The sequence below is a fragment of the Anomaloglossus baeobatrachus genome, chromosome 4 (genome assembly GCF_048569485.1).
Source record: "Anomaloglossus baeobatrachus isolate aAnoBae1 chromosome 4, aAnoBae1.hap1, whole genome shotgun sequence".
Taxonomy (NCBI): domain Eukaryota; kingdom Metazoa; phylum Chordata; class Amphibia; order Anura; family Aromobatidae; genus Anomaloglossus; species Anomaloglossus baeobatrachus.
The window spans coordinates 349,077,277-349,091,627 of NC_134356.1; the positions used below are offsets into that span (position 1 = coordinate 349,077,277).

Genomic DNA, 14,351 nt, shown 5'->3' on the forward strand with positions numbered 1-14,351 from the left:
ATTAATACAACAGGACTACTGTTTGTAAATATCTACAGCATCAGAAGCACCATCAGTATATGGTACATTAATTATAATGTCAGTTCAACCCCAAAAATGTGCATCACATAAACCTACAACTCCCAGTTTGCCCTTAACAATGAAAAGTAGATACTAGGAGTTATCAGTCATTAGACTGTGGACCACACAGGAACCACAGTGCTGTTGAGAGTCATTATCACAAAGCAACATTTACATTATGCCCTCTCTGATCGGAATTGTTTTCTTTTTCTTCTTCATCTTTTCCAGACACTTAGATGACTTTTAACAACCACAGCTCATCTCTGTAGACTTCCATGTTCTCTAATCTTCTGCATCACACCCCAACTGTGATGCCCCTAAAAATAACAGTATCATGAAAAATACACCTGATTAAATAATTGCCCCTCACTGTGCTTCCTGAACAAAATTTGACCCACACATTGGTCATCTTATACAGTCCCTGACAGAAGTTCTGTCGCTTATCCATGTTATGTAAATAAAAGCTTATAACCTGACTTTAAATTCATCCATTGGTTTCATAAATTACTCTTTTGAAAGCTGAAACCCTCCCAAAGTTGGTTTAGGTTATGAAAATAAAGTTGCTGCAAAGCTGAAATATTGATCATTTAATGAACACAGAAAGGTCAGATTTTGGCAAGACAAAAGTTTTGTCGCCTTGTCATATAATGCACCCAATCCTAGTTTACATCCTCACCTGTGCTCACTAAATGATCAGTTAATTAGTGGGTGTGTATATAAAGAAACCCAGCACCCAAGACCATCACTTGAACTGCAACTTGACCTCTGACAACATGCCAAAAATCCACCATGCGACCAAAGCCTTGATTATCAAGAGGCTGAAGAACAGATCCACTGCAGAGGTGGCTGGCACCTTTAATGTGTCTCAGCATCAAGTGCAAAGAATTAAAAAAAGATTTTAAGAGACTGGAGATGTTTGTGACAAGTCCAGGTCCGGCAGACCCCGCAAGACAACTACTCAGGGGGAACGTTTGTTGGTTAGAAAATCCAAAGCCAGCCCCTCTTCCCATGCAGCAGAGCTCCAAAAGGCCTGGTCACCTCACGTCCCTGTGGCAACTAGAATAGTTTGTAGGATTCTGTCTCGAAATGGCCTCCATGGTCAAATCAGTGCCCAAAAGCCAGCACTAAACCAAAGGCAATTAAAAAACTGTGTGACATTTGCCAAGTCCCCACGCTGCTAAACAGATGGACGCTGGAAAAGTGGCAGAAGGTGGATTTCTTTGATGAATCTTCAGTTGAATTACACCACAGCTGCCACAAATAATGCAGGAGACCTACTGGAGCCCGTTTGGATCCAGAAAACTGTTAAGCTTGGTGGTGGAAACATCATGATCTGGGGTTACATTCAGTATGGGGGTGTGCAAAACATTTGCAAGGTAGAAGGCAATATCAATAGTCTAAAATATCAAGAAGTTTTAGCTACCTCTTACATTCCTAATCATAAAAGGGGTCAAATTCTGCAGCAGGATGGTGCTCCATCTCATACATCCATCTCTACAACAAAGTTCCTCCTGGCAAAGAAGATCAAGGTGCTCAAGGACTGGCCAGCCCAGTCACCAGACATGAACATCATTGAGTATATCTGGGGTAGGAGGAAAGAGGAAGCTTGGAAGACAAAACAAAAGAATCTAGATGAACTCTTGGAGGCATGTAAGACTGCATTTTTTGCTATTCCTGATGACTTCATCAATAAATAGTATGAATCATTGCTTAACCGCATGGATGCAGCCCTTCAAGCTCATGGAATCACACAAAATATTAAACATGGCTCTAACAGCACCACAACTTCATTCACCAATGTTATGCAACATATCTTTGTATTAGAAGTTAATTATTTGTTTGAATTTCACATTACTTTCTGTGGGTGACAAAACTTTTGTCTTGCCAAAATCTGACCTTTCTGTGTTCATTAAATGATCAATATTTCAGCTTTGCAGCAACTTTATTTTCATAACCTAAACCAAATTTGGGAGGGTTTCAGCTTTCAAAAGACTAATTTATAAAACCAATGGATGAATTTAAAGTCAGGTTATAAGCTTTTATTTACATAACATGGATAAGCGACAGAAAATCTGTCAGGGACTGTAGTACATGCAATTCACACTGCCCTCTCCTTTCCATCCTGAGCCCCCTCCACACTAAACTCCCACTAAACAGTCTAGTCTCTATGCTGTGCTCTCTCATTACACTCCCCATTCTCATCAAACTGCTCCATCCTTGCTCTGCCCTCACACTGTCCTCCTTGCACTTTTTCCCCTATATTGTCTCCTCACAATCACAGTGATCACAGTGATATTGTCACTAATCTCTTCACACATTTACTCCCTCCCCCATACTGTCTCCTCACACAGTTACCCTGTTAACCATAATGATTCCTCACATATTTAGCCTATTGCTCTCTATACTGTTTCCTCACACATCATACTGTGTCCACACCCATCCCCACTTGCTACTTATACTGTGTCACATTCACACTCCAAATTCCTCACAACTTTTTCTCATGCATTCCCTCACTCACTCCCCATACTATGTCCTCAAATGTTCCCCTTCTTGCTTAAAATACTATGTCTTCACCCATCTCCTCTCTCCCTCCTCATATAGTATGCTCAAATTCTCCCCCCCTTGATACCCATGCTGTGTTTCCTCTTATTCCAGCCCCCAGCCCCTATATCCCCATACTGTCCTCAACTTTCAACTCATTTGCTTCCCATACTATGGATCAAACCATATCCTCCTTTGCTCCCCATACTGTGGCCTCAAATCCCCCACTTGCTCCCAATCCTTCTGTCCGGACCCATCCCATCTTCTAGCTCCCCATACTATGTCCTCAAATTTCCCCAACTCCACCCCCCACCGCTCCTCATACTATATCGGCACCCACTCCCCACTTGCTCTCCATACTGCATTCTCAAATCCCCCCTTGATACTTTGCCCTCACATCCCCATCCTCTGCTCTATTACAATAAATCTTCAGTGTCTTCAGCTCCACTGGAACACGTATCACATCACACTTTTTCATGTCTATGTGGCACTGGAGAATGACGTCACCACAGATGACCTGATCATGCTGTTGACATTGCCCTGACCTGGTAGTTCCAGCCATCAGGACTTCAATTGTACTGAATTGAAAGTGAAAGATGCTAGTGCAACGATTTCCCTGAGCCGATGCCTACATCTTCTCTGAGGCGGCTGTCATTTTGACAGCTGGCTCAGAGAACTGCCAAATTCCACTATGGGGAATGAAAAAGCAGCCATCAGGTAGATACCTCGGACTGCAACATTAGGCAGCTCAATGGTGCACCCATGCTAGTTGTGCCTGAGGAAAATGCCCTGCGTGCCCCACTATATACGCCCTTGAATATAAACAAGTATCACTGCATGATTCGCAAGGTGATAAGCATAATCTGTAATAAAGAATGAGCATATCTATAAAATGAAGACATTCTGCAATGTTTGTATGAAATTCTCTAGAACAATTGAACTTTAGTAAGGAGAGAAAGTAGAGGCAACCTTGATGAACCCCTCAAAAAGGTTATCCTGAACTTTTACATTGATGGCCTATTCTTAGCATGTCATCAATATTTCATCACTAGGGGTGCAACACTCTGCAGCCTAACTGATCAGTTGTTCCCAGTGTTGGCAGTAACCGAATGTGCTCATTTGCGGAGCTGTACAACACAGCTCTGTCAACTTCCCTCTTCAGGCATATCAGCTGTCATTCTCCTATGTTGAGTGCAACACTGCAATGACTGTTACAGTATATTCTGCTGATTTTTTGCAGACATTTCTGCAACTGAAAGTAAATTCTCAAAATGGGATTATTTTGGTGGCAGACATTCCATTCAGATAAATCAGACAGTCCCAGGTATGTGTGCAACACACTTGGGATATGTTCACGTCAAACATTTGCACCACTAGATATATCAAATATTAACCAAAAAATATTATATATTAACTGTCATGCTATACAATACATAACAATATTATTATTATTATTATTATTATTATTATAGTACCTCATCAATTAAAAGAGAATAGTTTGGCAAGATCTTCATCAGGCTTTTGTTTTTTTCCACAGTTTACAACTGAGAAGGGAGCTTGGGTGAGATGTCCCTTTGTATCTGGAGCCTTTGCAGGTAAAAAGAACCATAGTATAAAAGAAATGTAAATTTTTAATAATATTTTCATCTAACATAATGTGAAGCTACATGATTGCATAACAGATTAGAGTTTAAAATTGCAGTCCTAAATATATATATGAGTAGAGAGTATGTACTGTATGAAAATGTTTACTCATTTTACTTTCTATTTCAGCTTGGCAAATGAAAACTGTTTTTACGGATGAAGTAATACAAATCAGATTCATGTTTTCAGCTAAAGCAGATTTTTCTGTTTTTATTTGTAATCGCACAAAACACAATTCCTGCGGCTCTATTCAAAGGCATGCTTTAGTCTACATGGTGAGTTTGCAGATTACGGTAAATTACAATCAGCCTAACTTTATACTTTCAAGCACAATCTGTTAGAAATGTCACTGTGATAAAGCATCTAATGCTTTATCATGCTTTACAATAGGGCTAGTGGGTACAATGTGCACAACTAAATGGATTTCTTCATGTGGTTTAAATGCTGCTGTTCTCCTGAATCTGGCTTTTTCTGTGTTCTGCAGTTTTAGATTCGTAGGATATGTCCTGCTACTCCATGTATGTAGAGCTAGTCTTTTTAGTCAGGTGGAGTAGAGGTACATGGATCATGCCAAATTTAAATTTGTCAGTTCATGAGATTTTCCTGGAAAATCGATTAATTCCTTCATCAAAATTATTCTTTGTGAATTAATGTTCCTCCAGATCCTAGAGCATAATAAATGTAAGATGTAAAAGATAGAAGACATTATTATACTTACCTCATTGCTCACCTGTATGTCCCTTCACTTCTCACCATCACCCGTCCAGTCCTCGTTGCATGTTCTTATCACCTGGAATCATAGGAGAACGTCATGGCATGATGATGTGTGCAGTGACCTAATACAGGACTGTCCTGGGCCTCTTATATAGAGCCCCTGAACCCTTCAGGGCACTATTAGGTACTGCATCCTGTCACGGACAGGACGCAGGACTTACCCCCAGGGACCTGGAAGCTCAATGCCTGTACCAATCTACACACATAACATCCCCAGTTCCCTCATCCAGACAGGGATGACTGACTAGTTGGGGACCCAATGGATGGCCATCTAAAGGTGGAGCCGATCCGGGCCACTAGCCAACAACCCGGGGGGAGGAGAAGAGACAGTGAGCAGTGAGTAAGTAGAGAGAGGAGGAGATGGACGTGTCTCAAGACGGGGCCATGTAACGGTGGCCTGACTGGTACAGGAGTGTGGTTGCCAGGCAGGGTACGATGAGGTACCCCTGGAACCAAGGCATCGACGGAACAGGGCTCTAGGTTAGGTGAATGTTTTAAACTGCCTAGCAAATACCTGCACAGTGAGGGGACCTTCACGGACCTCACTGACCCAAGAATCCGATGGGGCACCAGCAGTAATGATTGAGCAAGGGACTGGAACAGAATACTGACCCTACAGGGTTCACACTGTCTGCCATACACACAAAAGCCTGACAACTGACAGGAGGGGACTCCCAGACGCTCCAAGCTACAGGGTTCCACAAAAACAACAGAGAGGTGCTGGGGAAAGAAGCCATCAGGTTACCACACCGGCATTGGGACTACAGGGACCAGAGATCTAAACCAGCCATCCAGCATCACCATCTGCTGTGAGTAAAAACCGGAGTTGCACTGCATTTCCATCGTGTGGTCTCCGTTCTTCCAACGTCGCACCCCCAACATCTACACCCTGGGGCTCAGCCCTTCTTGTGGAGGGCCCAACATCCCAGCTGCCCTCCCTACCAGCCCCAGTAGACATAAACTGTGCAGCGGCGGCTCCATCTACTTAGCAGCAACCCACAAGTGGCGTCACAATATAAACTTTATCATCTCCCCTGTAAACCCCTTTTAAAAGTGTCCCCAGGTCCACAGAACTGGGCAACAGCCAGAGCACACCCGTGACACAGCATCCCCGTATATATACAGCCCGGGACCGAGTACCCCATAGTCCTGGGCGACACACTTACCCTAGGCCAGAACTATCAGCTCTTATGAGGGGAATTCCAGGACTCGTTGACGCTCATTGCAGCAATCAGAAGATGCAATGGGGAACAAAGAGCCCAGAAAGATAAGCGGTAAAGTGAGTATTAGGAAAAATGTTGGCAGGTAACCAGCGTCTGAATCCATGTGGAAGTGAATTTCCTAAAATCTGCATTTTGATGTATGGAATTCAATTATACTTGGATATGTTCACTCATTTCTATGGGGGATTGATCCCCAGAAAGGCTTCAGAAGAGAAGTTGAATATGACAGAGAAGTTGAGAGTCATACCACCTTGGCTAAGAAGACTACATGCATTGAAGATGGGGCCATATATTAGTAAAACAGAGGCACAGCTTTAAAAGCAATAGTATTAGATTCAAAAGAACAGTGACATTTGACCAGCTCAAAAAAACTACATATACACGGGAAGTGACAGGTCCTCCCTATGGTGGTGAGAGATTCTGTTTAAATAATATACAGATGGGTCAATGACAAAGTTCTTATCATTTTGCTTTTGTACACCAGTAGAATGGATTTAAGTCATAGCCATCAAGATGGGATTTATTTGTACATTTTCAGCTTCAAAGGTGCCTATAGAGATGGGAATGCGGTCAGACAGAATGCTTGGTCAACCAAAAACGATTGACTCCATCATACACATGAATTCTCTAGCCAGCAGAGTGTTCATATATTTACAATGTGGAGAGGGCGAAAGAGGCTGATGGTCATGGCCTATCTTTTAATTTAAACTACTCATTCCTTCTCTCCCCGACAACATTCAACAACACTCATTGTTAGGCCTAAGCCACACGGCGAGAAAAACAGTGCGAGTGGAGTGCGATAAAACATCGCATTCCCCTCGGACCAATTCTAGCCTGTGTGTCAGCACACATGGGCGATTATTTTCTCAGCCCTAATCAGACTGAGAAAACAATCGCAGCATGCTGCGATTGTAATCCGTGTCTCTTTCTCTCGCACCCATTCAAGTGAATGGGGCGAGAGAAAAATCGCACTGCACTCGCGGTACACCGGTGTACCGCTAGTGCAGTGCGAGAATGGCAATAGCCGGCTACGCAGAAGAGAGGGAGAGAAATACCTCCCTCCCCTCCTGAGTGCCGACCCGCCCCCCGCAGCTGAGGTCTGCTCGCACGAACGGACCTCAGTTGCAAGGACACACGCATGACACTCGGCTCTGCTGTACTGCCAGCACGAGCCGAGTGTCATGCAAGGGGATCGCAGTAGTCCCCGTGTGGCCCCAGCCTTAGGCCTAAGCCACACGGCAAGAAAATCGGTGCGAGTGGAGTGCGATAAAACATCGCATTCCCCTCGGACCAATTCTAGCCTGTGTGGCAGCACACATGAGCGATTATTTTCTCAGCCCTAATCGGACCGAGAAAACAATCGCAGCATGCTGCGATTGTAAGCTGAGACTCTTTCTTTCGCACCCATTCAAGTGAATGGGGCGAGAGAAAAATCGCACTGCACTCGCGGTACACTGGTGTACAGCCAGTGCAGTGCGAGAATGGCAATAGCCGACTACAGAGGAGAGAGAGAGAGAAATCCCTCCCTCCCCTCCTCCGTGCCAGCCCGCCCCCCGCAGCTGAGGTCTGCTCACATGATCGGACCTCAGATGCAGGCACACTCGTATGACACTCGGCTCCTGCTGTGCTGCCAGCGCGAGCCGAGTCTCATGCGAGCATTGCAGTAGTGCCCCGTGTGGCCCCAGCCTTTAAAGGAATCTGTCAGTAGATATTTATTATTTAATCAGTATGAGCATTTGTCATTTATTATGCTCAGTGTTATTTCAATAAAGTCAGACTAGTTGTCTCATGTCATGTAGTCCTCCTGCCCTCTGTGTTAGACTAGGGAATGAGCTATTGTCTTCAGGCCTGCCAAAATCTCATAAAGTGTGATAGTTCTCACAAGAAGTTCTGCAACAAATAACTGTTGAACTAAGCTGGGTTGATGCAAGAAGTGTCCTTACTTATTATGCAGCTATGAATTCTGCTATTTGTTACGATTTAAGAAACTTTTTGAGTTATGCACAGAATGTCTGTATTCACTAAACTATATCATAAACGACCAGGCAATTATGAATTGTAAATGCTAGAAATCACATGCCTGTGCACTTCCATTGGTCTCACCAGCATTGATAGAATCCTTGAAATTTCTGAGTAGGGAAAAGACTACTCTTAAGGCCCCGTCACACTAAGCAACATCGCTAGCAACATCGTTGCTAACGAACAACTTTTGTGACGTTGCTAGCGATGTTGCTGTGTGTGACATCCAGCAACAACCTGGCCCCTGCTGTGAGGTCGTTGGTTGTTGCTGAATGTCCTGGGACATTTTTTAGTTGTTGCTGTCCCGCTGTGAAGCACACATCGCTGTGTGTGACAGCGAGACAGCAACAACTAAATGTGCAGGCAGCAGGAGCCGGCTTCTGCGGAGGCTGGTAACCAATGTAAACATCGGGTAACCAAGAAGCCCTGTCCTTGGTTACCTGATATTTACCTTTGATACCAGCCTCAGCCGCTCTCACGCTCAGTGCCGGCTCCTGCTCTGTGCACATGTAGCTGCAGGACACATCGGGTTAATTAACCCGATGTGTGCTGTAGCCAGGAGAGCAAGGAGCCAGCGCTAAGCAGTGTGCGCTGCTCCCTGCTCTGTGCACATGCAGCTGCAGCACACATCGGGTAATTAACCCGATGTGTGCTGTACTAGGAGAGCAAGGAGCCAGCGCTCAGTGTGCGCTGCTCCCTGCTCTCTGCACGTATAGCTGGTCACTGGTTGCTGGTGAGCTCACCAGCAACTCGTGTAGTGATGCTCCAGCGATCCCTGCCAGGTCAGGTTGCTGGTGGGATCGCTGGAGCGTCGCAGTGTGACATATCACCAGCAACCTCCTAGCAACTTACCAGCGATCCCTATCGTTGTTGGGATCGCTGGTAAGTTGCTTAGTGTGACTGAACCTTTATACTGTATAACTCTGCCCCCATTACCGATTAGACGCTTTTCTTTTGTTGACAGATGAAACTAAAAATAACATGAGAAGAAAAGTATGGAAAAGTACGGTACTTATTAGGCTCATGATTTGAAACATTCCCAATCTTCTGACAAATATAAGGAAGTACTGTTATAGAATGGATATTTATGGTTCCTAATTGAACTGGGTCACCGGTGTTTACTGATAAAGTGTTTGTGGTTAAAAAAAATGGAAGAATTCGAAAGTGTATAGACCTATACATACTTTTTAGATTCAATTACATGCTATGAAAATTATCAGAGAATGATTCGCTGTAGAGAAGGATAGTGACCAAAACTCTCCACAAAAGCAACCCAAGATTGCCATGGTTTCAATCCATTGTGATGATGTACAAGGGTTGAGACCAACTATATGTTATTAAAGGGGTTCTCTGAGAATAAGATAAAATGGCATCTCTGGTATAATTCAAACCTGCATGTCAATTGACAAAAACTGTATAATTCATACCTCAGTCATCAACCAGGAGCACAGGCTGTCATGTGTGAAGAAATATACGTCTTCCTCACTGGGCACAACTTGGATACTCCAGGTTCATCCTTCTCAATGTTTGTTTTCCAGTTGGGAGCAGTCGGTCTCTTTGAACTGATATAAAGTTGTCAGACTGATTGGGAAGGATGAAGCTAATATGGGGTAAAACATTTCTTCACATATAAAAGCCTGTGCATCCAGGCTCCAACTGAGATATGTGTGATACAGCTCTTAATATTTACACACAGGTCACGCGAGCTAGATAACTTCAGTCTGCAGCCCATATTGACATGTGAGTAGGACAGCTGCAGTTTGAATTATATCAGGGACTCCATGTTATCTAATTCATGGAGAGCCACTTAAAATAATTATATATTGTATGTGCCAAAGTATTCAAAAAAATAAGAAATAACGTTTGGAACTCCATTCTATGTCTGAACTGGGTGCAAAAACCTAAAAAACATCACTATGGGGAGATAAGGTATGCACACCAGTGACTATGTAAGGGGAATACATGGAATAGCAGAAACTGCTGTGTGAATACTGACATGAAAAATTCAATAGCTACATGTAAGAATGAAATGTGAAAAATGGAACCTGCATTACTGCCATGAACATATGAATAAAGAGAAATTTAGCTACTGAATTGATCAATGCAATAGAGCCCCAACACTACGCCAAAGTATTTCTCACGTTGGGGTCCCTAGCTTGTGTGTGTCCTCTCATGCAGTTAAAAAACTTACCGTGTATGGGAAGCTGAGACCCAAGCTATATATACGATGTGGATTGGCAATAGGTGTGTATGGGGAGGGTTCCCAAACGAAAAACAACTAACAAATAAGAAATAACGTTTGGAACTCCATTCTATGTCTGAACTGGGTGCAAAAACCTAAAAAACATCACTATGGAGAGAAGGTATGCACACCAGTGACTATGTAAGGGGAATACATGGAATAGCAGAAACTGCTGTGTGAATACTGACATGAAAAATTCAATAGCTACATGTAAGAATGTAGCTAGTCCAGGGCGTCACATTCCCCCTTGGGGAAATGCAGACCGTCTGCGGGCTGCCCGTCCATCACCGGTTTTATTTTTCTGCAAAAGATAAATTAACATATCAAACATTGAACACAAGCATTCTTTTCAGTTCTTCCCTTACGGGAGGCAAGGCACTTTAACGTTTCAAACTTATAAAAACATTTTTATTATTAACGGACGGGTTCATGGTCATCCGCTCCCCCACCCAAGCAACCTAAACCTTGATGCTGCCCCTAAGAAACGGGCAGCACCCCTCTTCCCCAGTCCTGGCCAGGTTACCTGAGCGGGAACGGGTACGGTGTCTCGCACCCGGCTGTCACTTCAGGGGACCCCACGTCCAGGGCGACCCCTAACACCCGGAGGATGGCCACCGATCCTGGTGGTGGCCGGGACCCAGCCTACTCTTCTGCGGGCCCTTCCTCCAATCTGCCTCTCCGGAGGTGGCACGGAATGGAAAACGGCCCACAAACTATTTATAAACCCACAAGTTCGTGGGTGGCCTGCAAGTTCTCGGCCATGTTCATGAGCAGTTCCTCATAAGGGCTGTCTGCAACGGACGGCAATCAACTGGTTGATGATCAGGTGAGACTTCGGATTGATTAGTATTCATTTATTCAGCTATTTGCACAATCAACATACTGCACCCCAGATGGTAGTTTCCCTATACCTAAGCGGGGGGCCTACCTAGGTTAGGGCGTGTGGACCTTCGGAGGACAATGTCGCTAGTAGCGGGCAAGGGGATAGAGGAGACGACCGTTTCCTCTTCCCGTCTGTCAGATATGGCAAGTGGAGACCAAAGGGGAAGGGGTATAGGTGCATCCCTGGGCACTTGTTCGAGTGGCTCACTGGCGGGCGTCTCCGTCTCCATTTCTTCCACGTGTTTTGGGAACATTAACACCGGAACAATCACCGCACCGTTTTGCATTGGCCAGTCTGCTGGAAAATCACCCATCACTGTGTGGATCACATCCTTCTCCTTTTCCCCACTCGGCGTGGGAACCGAAACCTCATTTGTCACTCTCAAGGGGTGAGGACATTTCTTCAGGTGGTCCCTGGAAACCGTAGTGGTGGTCCTCCCCTGGTCGCGACTGATCAGATAAGCCTTCTCATTCTCCCATTCAGTGGGCTGTATGACATACGGGGTCTTTTCCCACTGGTCATCAAGCTTATGGGTCCTTCTCTTTCATTTCAGCACTACATCCCCTGGCTAAAAGGAGGCAGCTGACACTTGTTTGTTGAAGCGTCGTGCTTGTTTCTCTTGGCTCTGACCAAGATTCTTCTCCACATACTCCTGGACCTGTCGGTATTGGATTTGCCGCCGGGTATCCCAGCTGGCAGTCGAAGGAAGTGCCTCTGCAGCCTCCAAGTCCATTTCTAGGTCCACCGGCAGCCGGCCCGGTCGGGCTCTCATCAGATACGCCGGGGTGCATTTGGTAGAATTGCAGGGGATGTTATTGTACATGTCTACCAGGTCAGGCAGCTTTTCTGGCCACAGGTTCCGCTCTTCCAACGGTATCACCTTGAGGAGATCCAGGACCAGGTGGTTCATCTTCTCACACATACCATTAGTCTGGGCATGGTAGGGTGTGGTCCTGATCTTCTAACAACCGTACAATTGGCAAAACTCTTGAAACACCTCTGCTTCAAAGGCTGAACCCTGGTCCGTAACCACCCTCTCTGGGTATCCGTGCGGTCGACAGAAGTAGGCCTGGAATGCCCTAGCTACGGTATGGCCAGTCAAATCTTTGACTGGAACAACCACCATGAATCTGGAGTAGTGGTCCAAGATGGTCAAGGCATAGGTATATCCATTCCGGCTGGGTGTAAACTTGACGTGGTCCAAGGCAACCAACTACAGCGGTTGATGGGTGACGATCGGCTGCAGAGGGGCTCTTTGGCTGACTTCATCCTTCCTTCTCAGCGCACAGGGGCCGCACTCTCGGCACCAGGCCTCCACAGATTCCCGCATCCCACTCCAATAAAACCGCTCTCTCAGCAACATCTCCAGCTTTTTCCAGCCGAAGTGCCCGGCACCATCGTGATATGCGCGTAGGACTTTGAGCACGCTGGCCTGAGGGACCACCAGCTGACGAACCTTCTCATGAGTCTTCGGGTTGATCAGCCCTCGATACAGCTTCCCTTCGTGCAGGTACAGCCGGGCTCGTTCTTTCTACAGCCGCTGGGCCTCAGAGGGAGCTGCAGGATCCATTCTGGAGGAGCCCTGCTCAATCATGGTCTTTACCAGCTGGACAGCAGGCGCTTGATCTTGGGCTTCTTGCCATCCCTGACTGGGTAGCGGGTCCAGGTTCGCCTGTTGTTGTTTGACATATAGTTTTTCGACCGGAGGCCGATGGAACGCGGGCAACTCAATTTCTTTGAGGTCATCATCTTCCGACCCCCCATCCGGCAGGTGGGGCATCCGGGATAACACGTCCGCGTTGGTGTTCTTGCGGCCGCCTCTGTATTTGATAGTGAAGTCATAATTAGACAGCCTGGCCAACCACCGCTGTTCCAGAGCGCCCAGCTTGGCCGTGTCCAGATGGGTCAATGGATTATTGTCCGTGTAGGCAGTGAATTTTGCCGCTGCGAGGTAATGTTGGAACCTCTCGGTGATTGCCCACACCAGGGCCAGGAACTCAAGCTTGAAGGAGCTGTAATTTTCGGAATTCCTTTCTGTGGGCTGGAGTTTTCTGCTGGCGTAGGCGATCACCTTTTCTCTCCTGTCCTGGACCAGGGACAGGACTGCTCCCAAGCCCACATTGCTGGCATCGGTGTAGAGGATGAACGGGAGGCTGTAGTCGGGGTACGCCAGGACTTCTTCTCCTGTCAAGGCTGTCTTCAGCTGGTAAAAGGACTCTTCATGCTTCTCCTCCCACACAAACGGGGTCCAGGGGCCCTACCACCCTTGGTCTATCCCACAAGGAGGTCTTGCATAGGTACAGCCATCTTTGTGTACCCCTTGATGAAGCGATGATAATAGCCCACCAGGCCCAGGAACTGTCTCACCTCTCTCACTGTGATCGGCCTCGGCCAATCCTGGATAGCCGAATAGGATAACTGAAGTGAGCACTAATATATATATTTTATGAGTGCAAGCCAAAAAATACATACTATATAAGGATAAGGCTGCACATCAAACTTAGATAATAGTATAATGCCTCAAGCATATGGAGAAATATTGGAAAATACAATGAAAAATGCTACTTGCTAACTTGAACATGTGAATAATGAATTGCATACCTGCCATGAATATTAGGAAAAAGGAGATATTTAGCAATCGCATTGATCAATGTAACTGAGCCCCAAAACCTCGTCAAGGTATATCTCTATATTGGGGTCCCTAGTAGAGATGAGCGAACTGGTCCTGGTTCGGCTCGAGGTCAGTTCGCCGAATGGAGGTCCCGTTCGAGTTCGGTTCGTCGAACGTTCGACGAACCGAACTCGAGCCAATAGGAAACAATGGCAGGCAATCACAAACACAGAAAAACACCTAGAAAACACCCTCAAAGGTGTCCAAAAGGTGACAAACAACTCACAACACAACACAAACACATGGGAAAGTGACAAGGACATATACTCATGCGAAAACAAAACAGCTGGACAA

At 45.6% G+C, this 14,351-nt stretch overlaps 1 protein-coding gene across 1 annotated transcript in view; it reads left to right on the top strand.

The window, feature by feature from the left end:
• IL17REL (interleukin 17 receptor E like) overlaps positions 1–14,351 on the top strand; it is a 356,565-nt gene that overhangs the window by 280,006 nt on the left and 62,208 nt on the right. Inside the window, exons 12-13 of the mRNA XM_075342547.1 lie at positions 4,139–4,196; positions 4,375–4,520. Of these exons, the coding sequence (XP_075198662.1) occupies positions 4,139–4,196; positions 4,375–4,520 (204 nt within the window). The remainder of the gene's footprint in view (positions 1–4,138; positions 4,197–4,374; positions 4,521–14,351) is intronic.